This window comes from Poeciliopsis prolifica, unplaced genomic scaffold, assembly GCF_027474105.1.
Source record: "Poeciliopsis prolifica strain line A6 unplaced genomic scaffold, Auburn_PproV2 SCAFFOLD111, whole genome shotgun sequence".
In the NCBI taxonomy this organism is placed as follows: Eukaryota; Metazoa; Chordata; class Actinopteri; order Cyprinodontiformes; family Poeciliidae; genus Poeciliopsis; species Poeciliopsis prolifica.
The window spans coordinates 762430-780319 of record NW_026562486.1 but is presented as its reverse complement, the minus strand read 5'-3'; the positions used below and the strand labels follow the sequence as shown (position 1 = coordinate 780319).

Below are 17890 nucleotides of genomic sequence, written 5' to 3'. Positions count from 1 at the left end.
TTTCCCCCACACTTTCAGAGATCTAAAAGAAGAAGTGCAATATTTCACAATATTCACTGACATCAGCTAAGCGTTACTAGCTGACCTGAGACTCGGCCCACAGAACTCTAAGTTTAGCTTTAGAGGCTCAATGGAGCCATGAACCACCAGGAACCAAAACCTTTTTACTACAAACACGCAAAGAGGTTCAGTTCATTTTACAACAAAAACTCATTCAGCTCTATTCATGCAGAAGCCAGTCAGTCTGAAATCAGTCTTAATGTTAGTTCATTCACGAAGCTTTATAACCTGCCTGTCTTTAAATTGTCATCCATCCTTCGTTGTGTGAAAGCATGTGGCGACAGTGGAAAGAAACAAAACCCTTTGAACTGCACTGACCCACTGTGGCTTCAGTGGGCAGACAGGAGACAGAAGCAGGTGGTCAGAAAGGATTTTTAATGGAAAACAAAACAAAACTGTTCATTGAGTTTATGCAGCAATTACTCTAATAATGACCTTGATCTAGAAAGAGACACAATTAGCAGAAAACACAACCTTTAAACTGTTTCTTTAATTATTTTGGACTTTCGATCATTTCAAAGGTCAACATTATGTTGCATTATTTCAAAATGTGCTTGTTTATTGAAGTATTTAGAGACTAAATACTTCTTTCTTTTATTAATTGATGTTTATTATGAATTGAGAGCCACTCTATTTACTAATCAATCAATTATTTCCTCATTTGAACAAACAGATAACATAAAATCTCCTCCCTTGGCAATTTTTACATAGTTTCTGTAAAAACCCTGAAAAGTTAAATAAAGCATTGTCTTTTTTTATAATAAAGATGCAGAATTCACAATCATTCAAAATATTATTAAGACAGAGAAAAAAAAACAGGTATAAAATAAATGTATCTTGTTACATAACTGAGAATCTCTTATTGTTAAAGACAATATAAAAAAACATGAAGAATGAAGTTTGTCCAAAATCTTGACTGAGCTCATAATGCAGACTCGGCTAAAACTTCCCAAGTCTAAAAAAAATTCAGAAACGTTTGTCACATTTGCTGGGAAGAGATGCAGAGCATTTTTAAGAACTTTAATACGATTAAACTGTTTTTGATTGTGCTAATTAACATGCTAATTAACACTTGGTGTTAACCCTTTCTTTATGACAGATTCATCTTTTGTAATAACCATGTGAGAACGTTCTGCTTTCCACATAATCTGTTTGTGGGGAAAATTGCCAAACCACTTCCACAAAATATCTGCAGATTCTATCAGTCTGAGGCAAAAAATCTTCAGCTAACTAGCAAACTAATCACAACAACCATTATAGTTGCCTTTTTTAATTGCAACCACATTTGGTATGTTTCTTGCATATCACACAGAAACAATCTAAATATTTTAACCACTAATTTGATGTCTTGTTTGGGATATTCCAGTCTAAAGCAGTCACATCCTCCCACTAAATGATGGGATTAAATGGCTTTTATTGATCTCCTCATTTGATTCATAAGTAGTTTCCTAACAGCTGCTACTTCTTCTTAAAGAGCAGAAATGCAGCTGTTGTGATGAAATCTTAAATGCAAAGAAAAAAAACATAGTTGCACTTCCTTAATAATAAACTAGAACTACGGTACATGGCCGTTTAAGAACAAACACACTGACCACTTCCTTTTAAGAGTCTTAGCAATGCAACGTCATGATAATTCATGTCATCCTGTCTGGTTTATTCTGGTTCGCTGACGCGGCTGTAGAGACCGTCGGGATCGAAGTCCGTCTCCGTTTTGGGCTTCACAGCAGAATAAGTGACCGCATCGTGTTGAACTGTGACCTGGACCAATCAAAACACACGATTCACAGCATGAACAGAACTTCTTATCGTAGTATCAGAAACATAGAAACAAAGCTATATTTGGAGATTCTACTCTTCTAATATTTTTAGTTTTGGTGATGCGGCCCTTTTCATGCAAGCGAGTGAAACTAGAACATCAGCTGAACCACAGAGACCCGCCCACTCTTACCCTGAGAGGGGAGCTTGGAGTAAAATGGCCGATCGATGCGTACGTCAGCGTGGACGGCAACTCCACCTGAGGACAAAGTTTAATTTGGTTTAATGCCAGAGAACAATTGATAAGCTACACATAATTTACATTATGATACTGCAGATTATAAGCTTTAAATAAAAGCAGATGTTTAAAACTATGACTTGGCATCAAACTATATTATATCATGATACGGCATCTGATTAAATACACGGAGTGATCAGATGTGAACACGTTTTAACGAGACGGTTAAACCATTTTGGTAAAGAAATTTCTTGTGACGTTTATCATTGACAAGAAAACAGAGAATATTTAGAAGATACTCACATTTTGGTGAATTTGATTGTTTGCTTCTCTGACGTCTGGAACAGAATTTCAAGAACAACTTTAAGTTAGAACCATTTCTATATTAACATAATTAATACGTGGCTTTACAAGGCAGATAAACAGAATTGTATCTTCCCACACAGGAATGAGTTTACTGTATTCATTTTATATTTAGTAAAACAATTCAAATAAAGCAGAAAGGTTAAATATACAGGCCTAATGGATAAATCGGCATAAATGTGTAATTTCCTCTTTTTTTTCTGATTTAATATAATAACCTTAGAATCTGTTTCCACTTTTTCATTTTTCAGTGAAATGAAAGCTTGACTGATGCATCTCTACGAACAATCCTGAACCTGAGCAACATTTTAGTCCCAGGTCTTTATTACATGTTTTTAAAATTAATCAGAGTTTAAATCTTGTATTAAACTCTATAAATGGAGCTGGGAAAACTCAACAGGAACCCATGACTACCTGTGATGACACGAGATGTTTAAAGCTCATTTGTTTTCAAAACGTAAATGATTTTATTACATTTCATGAAGCATCTCATCTAGTAACATCAACAACAACAAAAATAATCAGGAAACTAAATGAACGAGTGAACGAGTGAACGAGTGAGTGATGAAACCTGAAGTGGAGTTCTTGGGCTCGTCTGACGGTTTGGTTCTCCTCCTGTGGTTGATGAGAACAGCAGCGATGGCAGCCAGCAGCAGCAGCCCCACTGCCAGCGCCGGTCCAATGATGTACATCGGATCCGTCTGAGTCTGATCTGAGCTCACAAGAGTAAACAACAGCTGAATGTAATTCTTTAAAAAAAATCTCTGTTTTGCCTTTTATTTTATCCTTATTTGCGTTTTACCAGTAGATGGGGGTGGGTAATGAGTTTCTATCTTGATTCTGTTTCCCTCAAAGAACTGGCAGGTGTATCTGTTATCCACAGGCTTCACAGTCAGAGAGGAAACACACCGAATATGTGAACTGCTCTTCTGGACGGTGACATCTTCACCAACTAGTTCACTTCCTGTGTCATTCACCCAGACGAGTCTGATATCTGAACATATGGTCGTTAAAAATCTCCACAGAGAACATTGTAGATTTATATTTTCATCCTTTGTTGCATCACCAGCAGGTGGAGATGGAGAGACTGGAAGGAAACGGGAAATAAAACTGACGTCTCAGATTAACCAGTAAATAACTTTTTGCTCCAGTGGAGACTTTTATCAGCCACTTTCCACTTCATGATTGTTTTGATAGAGCACTATTGAAAGAGACAGAGGATTCATACTGCTGGCTGAATGTCATTTACAACAGCTCTACACACACACACACACACACACACACACACACACACACACACACACACACACACACACCAACACCAACACACACACACACACACACACACACACCTACACACACACTGGTTTTTGATATTAAAATGGCATTAGGAGGAATAAATACAACACTTACTGGATAAAATATTCAGATGCACCAGGCTGTCCTTGCTCCCTTTCCCCCGGCAGGTGTAACGTCCAGCATCCTCAGGAATGATGCTCTTTATGATCAGAGAGCATTTAGTGTCCAAACTCAGCCTGGCAGCATTAACTGACTTCTGGTTGATATTTCCATTTGTGACTTTGGGTTTAGTTGAACTGTCAACAATGTCGTTATAAAGCCATATAACACTGCGGCACGATGAAGAAGATGGACCATCACAAGGTAAAACAACTTCATCTCCAACTGTGTGATAGAAATCAGGTTCACTGATACCTATTGAAAGAAAAAGACAAAATCTGAAGAGTTTTATACTCACATCAGCTGAAAACATCAATGAACAAAAGAGAAAATAAATGAGTCAGCAAATCAAATATTTTAATTGTACTTTATTTTCATTTCAGAACTTCTTCTGACATCTAAAAGATTTGAAGTCTAATACCAAGACAGTTTTCATTTCATAAAATATAACTGACCTTCATATCACAAACCCTTAAAAAGTTAACTGAAAATGCTTCCTAAGGCTATTCATCAACTTTCAACATTTTAGAAAAGTTCAATGTTTACCTTGAACCAGCAGCACAGAGAGCAGAAATATCTCCAGTTTGGCCATTTCCTGCCAGTCCAGCCGCCGGACGCTGTTCGACTCTCAGCCTCAGAGTGAAGACGATGCAACTTCCTTCTTGGAGTTAACATTCTGAACGAAGCAACACCCACCATGCATGATGTCATTAGGTTTCCATTCCATTAGCTCATCATTTTTCACAAAACAGGATGAAGACCATATTTCTAAAAACAAATTTATGTTAATATAAAACACAAACGATCCAAAGGCATCATTGTGCTTTTTGTCACTTACCCTGTGTTACAGAAAGTCTTAAAACATAAATAAATTCAATGTTCTGATGAAAGAGGAAGAGCAAAGTGTTGTAATGTCTCAGATTAGCCAACAGCTTGCACCAGCAAAACCAGCATCCGCCGTGTTTTCAGCTGAATGATACCAGCTACTAATGATGGGTAAAAACTTCCTTTAGGTTTTTAAGCTGCTGTTTAACTGTTAAGTTTTATCCTGCAGTGGCTCAAATGATGGCGTCTGTTAACTCAAGGAACATGGAGGCAAAGAAAAGTTTAAATAAACCAAAAAACAAAACAAAAAACCAAAGGCGGAGCTTCGACCAGAGGTGGGACCAAGTCACTGCATTCAAAGTCTCCAGTAAAGATGGTCAAATCAAGTCAAGTTCTGAGTCAGGAGGAGTTCAAGTCCTTTCAAGTCGTGTGTTTTTTAACAATGTTCCAATTATGCTAAATGTAAATTATAATCCATGTGTTCTTTTTAAAATCAAACACACTCTGCACTCAGTGCAAATGAAGCACAGTGGTTCTGAATTTGGACGTGATGGTAAAATAAATATTCAATTTCACATCTCAGAATTCACGTTGCATCACCATCCAGAAACATTCAGAACTACTCCACAGCGTCACGTTCAGGATCCTTACAATTGTGCAATTTTTTACTTTACAGCAATTTCTGCAGGATAGGAAAATTACTGGGTTTTGATTTGTTTTCTAGCAAAATTATACGATTTGGAAACGTCACAGCGCCATTCGAAGAGTTATAACTGAAAAAACAGTAGACTTAATGCAGACTGCAGTAAACAATCTATTTATTATCAATATAATTTCCCAAAGATGTCTTCAAACACAAGACAGTAGTGGAAATGTTTCGAGTTTTATTTAGTCAATAGGAAACTCCTATTGATTGTTTAGTTTGTGGTAGCTATCAATATTTTCTCTGTGAAAAAGATCTTGAACTTTCATTGAAAATAGGTCATTTTACTGATATTAGATTTATCTGTTACCTATACCTTAATCAATTTAATCTGGAAACAAGTAAAAACAAAAAGACACTCATACATATGGAAGCAATGCACAAAAAAAGCATCATTTTTAATAAACTGTAGCTGATGTGATGGAGCTCAGTGGAGAGCGGCGGCAGCAGAACGTTCTCCAACATTTTCATAATTCACTGCGTCGTCATCAGCAGCAAAACGGACCTGAGAGAAAAACAGACATCAACTAAAATAGATACAGAAACAAAATGAACGTTTAAAGATGAACGTCATAAATGATACTACAGAAAAAAAAAACAGCTTATAAGTTTAATATTTATGTAAAATGACAGTTTTACACGATTTAACCAGAAGTGCTTATCTTCCAACATGTTTTAAGGTAAAAACTAAAAAGGGAAAAATATAATAATCAATACAGTTTACATCATGTTTGTCATGCATAATCTACATATTAAAGGTCTATGAATGTATTGTTCATGATTGTTTCTTACATTAATGTCTTTCTGAGGCTTTTTTCTTCCTGCAGTGGAAAACAGAATAAAGTGATTAAAGTAAGAAGTGTGTAAATCGTCTCCACTGCAGCTGAGTTTCCTCACCTCTGGTTCTGATGATACCAACAGTGACTCCAACCATCAGGATTAGTCCTGTGATCTTCAGAGTCGACATGATGAAGCTCAGAGGAGACGAGGCGGGGGGGCCTGAGGAGGAGACGGAGCAACAACCTCATGTTTGGATCACGAGTCTCAGTGGAGGAAGAAGCTGAACTTCTGCAGATTAATTCAACTTAAAAACACATCCTGACATCTGCGAAGCTAAAACATGTAGATGCATCCGGATTCCTTCAATACTTAAAGACAAAGTCCCTTACCAGTAGATGAAGGTGTGTAATGAGTTTCTATCTTGATTCTGTTTCCCTCAAAGAACTGGCAGGTGTATCTGTTATCCACAGGCTTCACAGTCAGAGAGGAAACACACCGGATATGTGATGTCACCATCTTCTGGATGGTGACATCTTCACCAACTAGTTCACTTCCTGTGTCATTCACCCAGACGAGTCTGATATCTGAACATATGGTCGTTAAAAATCTCCACAGAGAACATTGTAGATTTATATTTCCATCCTTTGTTGCATCACCAGCAGGTGGAAATGGAGAGACTGGAAGGAAACGAGGTGGCAGAATATATATCATATATCAAGAGATATTTCATAATCACTTTTTACTTCATGACTATTCTGTTAAAGTATTATGGTGACTTTAAAAAAGTAACAAAAAAACAGGTTGAGAGGTCTTCATGCACACTGATGTGTTTTATTTCGAAATGAGCAAAAAATGTAAGTAGACAACACTTACTGGATAAAATACTCAGATGCACCAGGCTGTCCTCGCTCCCTTTCCCCCGGCAGGTGTAACGTCCAGCATCCTCAGGAATGATGTTCTTTATGATCAGAGAGCATTTAGTGTCCAAACTCAGCCGGGCAGCATTAACTGACTTCTGGTTGATATTTCCATTTGTGACTTTGGATTCAGTTGGACTTTTAACAATGTCGTTATAAAGCCATATAACACTGCTGCACGATGAAGAAGATGGACCATCACAAGGTAAAACAACTTCATCTCCAACTGTGTGATAGAAATCAGGTTCACTGATACCTATTGAAAGAAAAAGACAAAATCTGAAGAGTTTTATGCTTACATCAGCTGAAAACAGTGAAGTTTGATTCATATTTTTGTACTTTATTTTAACTCTACATAAAACATCCATTTTATGTCATTTTCATTTTAAAATATAACTGAAAAATTCAACATTTTAGAAAAGTTCAATGTTTACCTTCAACCAGCAGCACAGAGAGCAGAAATATCTCCAGTTTGGCCATTTCCTGTCGGTCCAGCCGCCGCCAGACGTTCGACTCTCTCAGCCTCAGAGTGAAGACGATGCAACTTCCTTCTTTAATTCTTATTATAAATGAAGCAGCACCCACCATGCATGACGTCGTTTGGTTTCCATACCGGTAACTTCTTTTGAACAGGACATAGGCCGAGTTTTTTACCGAACACTTGTGTTAATGCACATTAAACACAAGCTTTTCATCACTAGGTGTAGCAGAAAGTCTAAATTGATCCAATCTTCCATTGAAAGAGGAAATCTAATCCTGCAGCTCCAACACCAGTTTATCATCTGATTCATCAGAATAATCTGAATCAGAATAACAGTAAAAGTGTAATAATTGTGAAAGCATCTTTATCTCCCTGCACAGATGCTCACTGTGGTGAGACAACGTTCACTGATGACAGGAAACAAAGCGCCAACTTTAAATGGAGTTAATTTGTCTCATGTGATCAATTGAATGTAGTCAAACTTACTTTATTTGTTTTTAATGTGACAACTTAATATATCAGAGCCTTTGGGGTGTGTTTGCTATATTTTTAACTTTTAATTTAGAAATGAGCTCTGGTGTCTGAGTCAGAGGAAAAGAAACTGCAGAGACACTAATGTGCAATAGTTGTATGTAAATATAGGTTTCCTTTGACAAAATGTAGCAAAATGACTCAGTGGAAAACTCACATTTATTTTGAAATTACTCGACCTTTTGGCCTTTTTCTAGAAAAAATGACAACAAGATACAGAAAGTCACACTAACTGTGTCATAGAAGAAATATTCACGCCATTCTTTTTTTTATATCAATCAAACATTGTTTTTTTGTTTTGACATTGGGGATTTTTTGTTGTTGTTGTTTCTTTAAGAGAGCCAGTTTTGTCATTTCCTTTATGTCTCTGGTTTAATTAAAGCAGCAGTTGCTCTTTCCCGTTTGCAACTTATTCTCATTCGAAAACAAATCAGTCTGTCTTCCACACTGAAGGAGTTTTTATTTGTCTGTGTTTCAATAGGTTGTTTCACATCAAAGTGGTGAGACGTCACATGTGGGGAACCCCAGGGTTCAATCCTCAGACCCCTCTTATTTTACGTCTATATCCTATCTAAAAGCTCAGGAACAGGAAATAAGATTAGCAATCGATGCAGAGATCTGCATAACGATGTCACCAGGTGACCTTTGAACCCATCCAAGCACTGAATGGATAAATGAATAGATGTGTCACAACATTCTCCAACTGAACAGAAACAAAAATGAAGTTATCTTTGGACCCAAAGAATAACGGTCAAGACTCACCGCAGCACATCTTCAGTTATTACAGCTGGAAACTAGAGAGCAGGACGAACTTTGACCTGAACCTCTGACCTGTTTCAATTGGTTACCGTGTTGATGACTTTGTATGTTTGTGTTTTTATGATAGAAAATAATTTGAAGTGCCTGAAAGATGCTATACATTTAAATCCTGAATAAAAACAGAAATAATGTTCTGGGATTTTAACACATTTTAATATATGAATAAAGTCTGGAAATGTTTGACCCAAATACACAAAGTAACTGTGTATTTTTACTGTATTTGACTGACATGTTTTGGTCGATGGTTTCCAGCAGTGCAGCTCAAACAGGGAAAATGATGGATGTGTTTTTGACCTGAGGATGCAGAGGTGAAGCGAACATCTGCTTTGACCTGAACAAACTGACAGGTTCAGCAGTTTTGAGGACTGAAACGTCTCTCAACTCAACAGGACACTTCCAGTTTCATTCAGCCAGACAACGCTGCCCTCTGGGGATGAGAAGTAGTCGGTGCGAGTGGTCACCAGAGAGCAGCTCAGATCCATGAATTGATCCTTTTTACACTCAGAATCTGGTGGATCCTTTTTACACTCAGAATCTGGTGGAAACGGAGAGAAAAACAGACTTTGATCTTATTTTACTGCTGAGCGTCTGCTTCAACGTTTGTGATATAAAACAGTTTTCAAAATGACAAAAAGCTCCTGAATCTGAGAATAGAGTTTCATCAGAAGATAAACTATTCATTTTACTCCACACAATAAAACTCCTGCTTGACCAAAATAAGAAGAGGTCCAAACCGACACAGGTGGAATCTGCATAATGCGACCATGAGGAGGAAATGGAAGTGAATCAAACCTCATACTGACCAGGCATGTGGCGACAGTGGAGAGGAAAAACTCTCCTTTAACAGGAAGAAACCTCCAGCAGAACCAGAACCGACCATCTGCTGAGACCGAAGTGGATCCATTTCCTCTTTGTGGTCGAGTTTCTGTGGAAAGATCACAACAAAACAGCAGCAAGTAAAATGTATATACAGCTTAAACAGATGTTTACTTGTTGGTAGAAAAATGTTTCTCTAAATCTTTTCAAATAAACTCAGATCACAGTTATTATTTCTCTGAAAGCTGTTCAGAAATATAACGGATATAATGCAGATGTCCAAACAGATCATTAGGATGTTGTCTGAAAAACAATGACTCGTCATTTATTTTTCATTTGACCTCCGTTGATATTTTTGATGCTCAGAAATCAGCTGTTTTTGTTATTGTCCTGCAGAATGTAGTTTCTATTCAGTGCATGATGCTGCAAAAGAAAAATGCAACAAATTTTTAATAACTACATTTTGTTCCCACAGATCTGAAGTCTTTCTGATATGAATCTGTTTAAGTTAAAACCCAAAACCTGCTGCTGGTTTTGCAACATCAGCAAAATGAGGAACCAGATGAACAAGATAAAAACACATTTAAATACAAACAAAAACTAGTCTTTAGAATGAAATACACATTTACGTCGTCTTACAGATCCACAGTAAACATGAGGAGTGAGTAAATAAATAACTTTCACACACAGACGTCCTTTAACATAAGAAACCAGAGAACCATACTGGTTTCCATGAACCACCAGACCAGTTTACAGTGGAAAGACATGAGTCAGTAAATTCATCTCACTTTGATGAATTTATTGACTAACACAAAACAAACCATACCCTTAAGTTCACTTCAGTTTACTTACATTTATGCAATAAAACTAACTTTATTTTCTTTGCATATAAAAATATTTAAAGTGAAAGTTCAGAAATGAATCCTTTAAAACTTTTAAAGGATCCAAAGCAGAAATGCTACAATGTTTTGCTACAAGTTAAAATGAAGAACATTTTCCAAAGAGAGGAAATTAACAGACTGAAAGTGTAAATTGATGACATGTTTCATCTGTTGCTTTATCATAAGAAAGTTAATGAGATTTTAATATATTTCAGATTATAACCAGTGTAAAGACAGCATATCTTGTAACCACTGGAGGAAAACGCCTGAAACAATAAACTGACTCATCTTCATCAGTGATCCATTCATTTCTGTTTTGAGCGATGAATCCTGTTATTAAAAAGGTAAAACTACATAAGAATAAGGTCAGACATGTTTGAATCTTACACGTCATCAAAGCCACACAGCTGAATGTCATCAGAAAAGTTTCTTTCAAATGATGCGTTCAAAACTGCAGGACGTCAGAGCGCCACACTTCCCAATAATGAGAGGAAATACAGGAGGAATAAAACTGTTACTCTTAATATAGAATTACAGTTACAAGTTGGTAAATATCTACTTATTGAACCATTAATATAATTTACTAACAATGAATAGGTGATATATTTCAGTCTTACCACTAGGGGACAGCAAAATAACCTTGATACTATCAGAAATGTGCTGAGCCAAAGATGTTCTGCTGGCTGTAATGGTTGAAGTGGACAAAGTCAGGTTTACAATGTTTATAGTGCTTATAGTTTGTATTATTCATATAAATGCACCATAAAGCCTCTAATCACAGAAAACAAAGAGTTTACAGTTCAGCAAGATTACAAATCAAAGAGTCATAAAGCAAAATGTAACCAAAGATAATGTTTTATTTTCAACTTTCATACATAATAGCAATTTCAAAATAGGTTTTACATAGCTGTTCAAAACAATGCACAACAGAAACACAAAACAATATTAACTGAGTATCTGGTTTAAAAGATGAACTTCTAGCTGCTTATAAAATAAACAACAGAGTCCAGATGCCTGAGACTCAGAGAGACGATCACAGTGTGTTTCCACCCTGATCTGTGATCCAGAACCAGGATCTTTAAACTGGACTCTGAAGAGCAGCAGGCAGAGCCAAACATGGAAACTTGGAGGTTTAAACTCAAGCTTTGCTGAAACGTTCAAAACAATCTGCTGTATAAACTCAGGAGAGCTAAATAATAAAAAAATAAAAAACATTTTAGATAAATCCAAAAGTAAAAAAGTGAAAATGAGCTTTGAGGTTGTTGCATTTTAAATGCAACAAACTCAACTCTTTACACAATAAAGATGGATTTAAATGATCAAGTCAACATTTTCCTTGAATATTTGCAGTTCTGCATCTTAATGCATCACTTACTACATAGTCATGCTGTTTCTCTTTAGTTCAGTATTTACAGTCCACATATTTCACAAACATAAAACTTTTTCATAAAACTTTTCCACTAAGAAATAGTTATGATCATTTAAAAACAACAGAAAACGTCCCAAACTTAAACTAAATATTTGCTGTCGCTGAAACTCAAACCCAACAACTCACTTCCTGTAAAGCGTTTTATTAACGTCTCACTTCCTGTTTCTTCATTTTGGCTCAGTCAGGTAGCTGTAGAGGTCGCTGGGCTCCATGTCCACCTCAGTCTTCTTTTTAGTCCTCACAGCAGAATAAATCACAGTTTCTTCATCCGGTTTGACCTGCAGCACAAAACACAAACCATTTCCGTTCCAAATGAAAGAATTTCTACCTGTAGATATTTGGTTGTTGAAACGCGTCACATTAAAATACTCTCTTTTTTTTTTCTCTTTAAAAATGTTGTTTAATTATGTAGCGTATTTTTATAGCAGAGCTTTGTTTTTATTTTCAGTTTCTTTCATATTGCATCCATAGATCATGTCACGCCGTGTCCCATCACAACAAAGGAGCTTCAGGGAAAAAAGTCTAATTGAGACGTGGATAACTGCATTAGACATAAACCAGGATTATTTCATTTAGACTGGGCCGACAGAACCAGGAAGAACCAGGAAGTGAGGAGGGGAGTGATGGATGGTGAAATCCTGCGTTTTACTAAATGGAAAGTATTAATTATTTTGCAAACATGGGTTTAAGCTTCACCTTCCACCTTTAAATGTTTCCAGGTTACAGGAGCTTCATGTCACATAAGTTTTGTACAAGAGTGTTTTGTAAAGTAAACATGTTTTCACCACAGATCATCACTGCTGATGTGAGGAGCCGCCATATTGAAACGCTTCTTGTATTGTGATATGCAAGGAGCGAAACTGTAATCAGACTATAATACATTTAATAATGTCATGTAAACAGATGAATTCAGTCAGTCTTCTACCTGCAGCTCAGACTGGATTTGTTTCATTCATAAGTTTTATGAAATCAAATTTAAAATGAGACAATTATCAGACTGCAAAGCTCATTGTGTCTCTCACCTTCATCTTCTCGGAGGGTTTGGAGTGGCGAACAGCAGCATAGGTCAGGTCGGCCTGCAGCTCATCCTGAGAACAAACAGTTTGCATTTATCTACTGTTACATAGAAACAATCTGAAACTCTTCTGTCTTCTTCTGTCCTGCTGGGTTTGTCCATTTCATTCATTTTACTGACCCAGGAAGAGACAACGACACCCTCTGAGGTGCAACATGTCTTCTGCTAAGGAGTCTACAAAGTAAAAGTTGTCCATAAAGTTTGATCGACTTCCAAAAGAAAGAAACATCAGATTTTCTTCCATTACTTGTCAGTTGCAGCTAAATGTCTTGATTTCAAACTGTTTCTTTCTCTGGCAAGTTTAGAAAACAGGAACAACCTGCAACCATTTCCTGTCACTTTAAACTTCCTGAGAGCTGAAGATGTTGCAGAAATGTCACAAATGTTTTCATGTACAGAAATAGATCCAGTTTTCCACCCATTGAGTGATTGGATGTTTGCGTCGATACTCACATATTGATGATTATCAGTGGCTGAATCTTGATGTTCTGAATTAAAAGAAAATAAATTATAATCATTTCTATAAAAATGTTTTAGTGAACATATCAAACTTCTGCTTATTTTTAACCAATACTGGCTCACTGCACTGGGGTAACCACAGAAACAGTTCTTCCTCATTCTGAGAAAAGTCTTTAGATGTCAGGAACAGAAATGAAACTAAAAATAACTGCAGCTTCACAAAGTGTAACCACACAGTGGTTAGACTTTGACTATGCCATCCTGACACTTCAGCGTGGCCAGCAGAGTGCTCATGTTAATCCAGGCCTGCATTTTACAGCTCATCATCTACTTGGCTGATCAAAACAATTTTAAAGATTTAGTTTGCTCTGTTTTATATTTTTACAGTTTTAGAATAACTTTGTTTCCAAAGAAAAGAGTTTTATCTGATTGTGTAAGATGAAAGCTGCAGCCTGGTTGGTTAATCCAGACTGTTTCAGACATTTTGTTCAGAGGTGCATCGATTTATCAGCCAGTCGATTTATCTGTCAGTGATCGGCCGATTTTTACATGTGAAGCCGATCTGATCCACCGTGGTTATTAGCTTTGGCAAAGGGCTAAAGGTCAGCTACTGTGCTTTTCTTTCCTCCCATGGGAAACCAGCCGTCTGCACATTTTCCATTAACAATAGTCACCCCATTGTTCCCAATTCAGCAACTTTCTTGATATATTGAACAATATTTCAGACAAATTAATGTTATCGGCCAAAATCGGAATCATTAAGTTCGGCTTTTTGAAAGACTGGTAATCAGCGATTGGTCAGATAGTGCAATTCATAGAATGATGAAGTAAATATGTTAACTTGTTACAAAAATACTGAATGTATCAAATACAACAGAAAAGAAAATTGACTTTATAATTTAATGCCTTCAAATTGGGGCTCTGTCTCTTTAAAACTTGTCCTTCAGGAAGTCATGACAACATGGCTCCTCTGTTGACAGATATCATAATTCATTTAAAGTTCTTTCATATTAAAGACATGTTTTAATAATTGAGTAAGTGCATAAACTCAGTACCTGCTGTGGTTTTGTGATCCTCTTTATTTCTGGTTTTCCTGAGTTTGATGAAAACAGCAGAAACAAGCAGCAGCAGCAGAACGCCGATCAGCGATCCAACGAGGATGATGATGGTGGAGCTGATTTTACCAGGAGCTGCTGTTAAACGATTCAGATTATAAATCATCCAATCTCTACAGGCTTAAAAATATATCAATAAACATTAATAAGAACGATTTGATCGCACATTTTTATTTCAATGTTCTCTTCATAAGATGACATCATACCTTCAGATCCATAGTGAGTTTCTATCTTCACTGTTTTTCCTTCAACAAACTGGCAGGTGAATCTTCTGCTGCTCTGAAGATTCACAGTCAGATAAGAAACACAACCAGTCTGTCCTCCTGATTTATATCCATCACCTTCAGTCAGTTCAGATCCTGTCTCATCCACCCAGAGGAGACTTTCACCTGGACAAGAACCCGACCAGAATCTCTCCAGAGAACATCTTAATGTCAATTCATTGTTTTTTGGATCAGCATCTGTTGAAGATGCAGAAACTGAAAGAAAACAAAAACATTTCAGTATTAAAGATGTTTTCTAAAGTCATAACACTAACAAGTTTTATTTTATTCCTATTGTTCTGTTCACATGATGCTCTTGTCTTGTTTAGAGCCGATCCATGTCATGTTCCTCATTTCTGTTATTCCTTGCTCCTGTGTGGCTTCCTGATTGTTTTCCTTCTTAAGCCTCTCAGTCAGACCGACAGTCACTGCCAGATTATCAAACGCCTTTAGCTCGTAGTTTTCCATCACTCTCACCTCGCCCTGTTCGTTGCATCCACACTCTTGCTCCCTGGTTTCTTCCCTTTGTCAGATTGTCTCCGTTTGCCCATCTGGATCTCGACCCATGCCTGTTTTTCGGATGCCCCGCTCACGCCCACTCCCACAGATACATGTTCTGCTCTCTGACTCTTGGTGTTATGACCTCTGCCTGTCTGACCAAGGATTTGAATTTTGCCCTTTAGCTGAAGGTGAAGGAGGATGGTGTTGATCTTCCTGGACTGCAGCAGAGTCGGTGCTGCCCTGCATCATCGCCTCTCCTTCTCCAGACAATCCTTCCAGAACCCTCCATCAGAGCAACATCTGCTCCTTCCTCGTCTCTCGGCTGATCGGTTCAGTACCTGATCAGCAGGCCAAGTCCCTGTACTCTCCACACACACTAACAGATTCCTTCTGAAATATTTCTCAAGTCACCGATCTCTCCTCTCTGTTCCCCTTGCAGAGCTGCAGCTAACATCCAGTGGGCCCAGTTTGTTTAGCCTCTAAAATCAGACAGATCCAGTTCCAGTCCTGACAGTTTAGATCATCATGATCTAAACTGTCAGATCCACACATTTAGGGTTAAAGGTTGATATCATCATTATTCAGATTACTTACTGGTCATCACATTTAGATAAACATGTGTATAATATCTGCAGCTGTAACGTCCAGCATCATCAGCTGTGATGTTGTTGATGATCAGAGAACAGTTTCTGTCCAAACTCAGCCTGGCAGAACGAGATGAACTCTGAACCATTCCTTCATGAACTTCCTGTTTCCTGTTGCTGTTGTTTCTCTCATAACTCCAGTCAACAGAGGAACACGAGTCGGATGATGAAGGTCTGTTACAGGATAGAACAGCTTCATCTCCAGCTCTGTGGTAGAGATGGACTGGAACAAACATTCAGAGAAATGATTTACTCTACATGAAGTTATTAATACAGTATCAGTCTCTGTGTTCTGCCTGAAGTCTCTTGAAATATAGAAAATGGAAAAACATTAAATGCATCATTAACAACATTATTAATCATTTGAACCATAAACATCTTTCTGAAGACAGAAACAATAATTTAAACTTTTCATGTCCTTTTATCAGCCTTTGAAGCTTTTCTACAGATCAGAAGAAATTATTTAAGCTCATTGTTGAAATACTGATCACACATTTACAAAACCCTTCGATTTTCTCCGTTTAAATATTCAGTTTTACAGAAAACTTCAATCAGTTTCAGCAAAAGCAGGAATTACACAGCAAAATGCACTTTGCTATGAAACATTATCAATGGGGTTTTAAGATAAACAAAGTGTAAATCTGATCTAAAAGCTAATATGTATATATAGAATATTGTTTCTATATGCAATAGAAACATTTCATGAACATGTGACTCTCAGTCTAAAGTCTCTGTGAGTGTTTCTCTCTTTAACACATTATCTGCTCTTCCTGTTTGTTTCACTTCTTCTTTTTATCTATTTATATTTTCCATACGTCTCTAACAGCCTCTAAAAGTTGCTGCTTTGTTTTGGTGTCACTTTTTAAAGTTTCCCTGCAAAACGCTGCACTGGTCACTTTGTTCCACAGAAACATTCAGACTGATCAGTTCAGTGGATCTGATTCACTTTAAAACATAATAATATTATATTTTCATTTTATTATTGAATCAGAATTCATGTTATCATAATAATAATATTTGTACCCACAGGTTTTGTTCTCTTTGCTTTCATGCAGGATGTTTCACTGATTTTAATCTGCAGCAGATAAATAAAAAAGTTCTGAATCTTGTTTTCCTCAGAGTGAAAAATAAAGTTTTATTTCACATAGAAAACTGGTTTTCAAAATATACTCTAAGTTTTCTACAAAGACAAATGATAATATATATCAAATATAAATAATCATATTCTATAAATTCCTGCTGTTTATCTCATTTATCTGTAAAGAAATGACATGGTACCTCGTGTGTGTTGAACTTCAACTTTCACTTTGTTTCCTTCTCTGAACTGGCAGGTGAATCTTCTGTTGGTGTCGCTCTGATGCTTCACAGTTAGAGAGGAAACACATCTTCGTCTTAAACTGCGATCATCAAAGTGTTCACTACTTTCACCAGTCAGTTCAGTTCTTTTCTCATCCAGCCAGTGGAAACTTTTCCCTGGACAGGAACCCAGATCACTGTATCTCCACAGAGAGCAGTATAATGTGAAATCCTCCTTTGTTGGATCAAAATCTGAAACTGAAGGAAAAAATACAAATACATTTTTCTCAGTCTAAAATGTTAAAGTAACTTCCTCAAAGGTGATAAGCTTAATAAATTCTTAGGCTCTGCAGAATGTAGAATATAAAATAATTATTGTAATATTTTCTCCATTTTCCTTGATTATTGATCCATGTCAGGATGCTGAATCCAGACCTCAATCCGTCCTGCAACTGTTAGATGCTGCATTACTCCAACAGAA

The 17890-nt window shown here is 36.9% G+C and overlaps 2 protein-coding genes and 1 long non-coding RNA gene across 3 annotated transcripts; all 3 read right to left on the bottom strand.

The window, feature by feature from the left end:
* Positions 1-183: 183 nt before the first annotated feature.
* LOC129354510 (fibroblast growth factor receptor 2-like) lies at positions 184-4499 on the bottom strand. Its single transcript, XM_055023970.1, has 7 exons — positions 4421-4499; positions 3830-4129; positions 3219-3503; positions 2988-3128; positions 2357-2391; positions 2009-2074; positions 184-1818 (listed from the first exon to the last, which is right to left on the bottom strand). The coding sequence occupies exons 1-7, from the start codon at positions 4464-4466 to the stop codon at positions 1714-1716; spliced, it is 978 nt and encodes a 325-aa protein (XP_054879945.1). The 5' UTR covers positions 4467-4499; the 3' UTR covers positions 184-1713.
* A 1087-nt stretch (positions 4500-5586) lies between these two features.
* Positions 5587-6669, bottom strand: LOC129354522 (uncharacterized). The gene is made up of 4 exons (XR_008605160.1): positions 6572-6669; positions 6300-6401; positions 6195-6223; positions 5587-5907 (listed from the first exon to the last, which is right to left on the bottom strand). It is a non-coding gene; the product is annotated as an uncharacterized LOC129354522 (long non-coding RNA).
* A 4797-nt stretch (positions 6670-11466) lies between these two features.
* LOC129354532 (uncharacterized) lies at positions 11467-17674 on the bottom strand. Its single transcript, XM_055024011.1, has 7 exons — positions 17392-17674; positions 16064-16336; positions 14912-15184; positions 14646-14783; positions 13585-13619; positions 13079-13144; positions 11467-12334 (listed from the first exon to the last, which is right to left on the bottom strand). The coding sequence occupies exons 2-7, from the start codon at positions 16200-16202 to the stop codon at positions 12224-12226; spliced, it is 762 nt and encodes a 253-aa protein (XP_054879986.1). The 5' UTR covers positions 16203-16336; positions 17392-17674; the 3' UTR covers positions 11467-12223.
* Between the last annotated feature and the right edge of the window lie 216 nt (positions 17675-17890).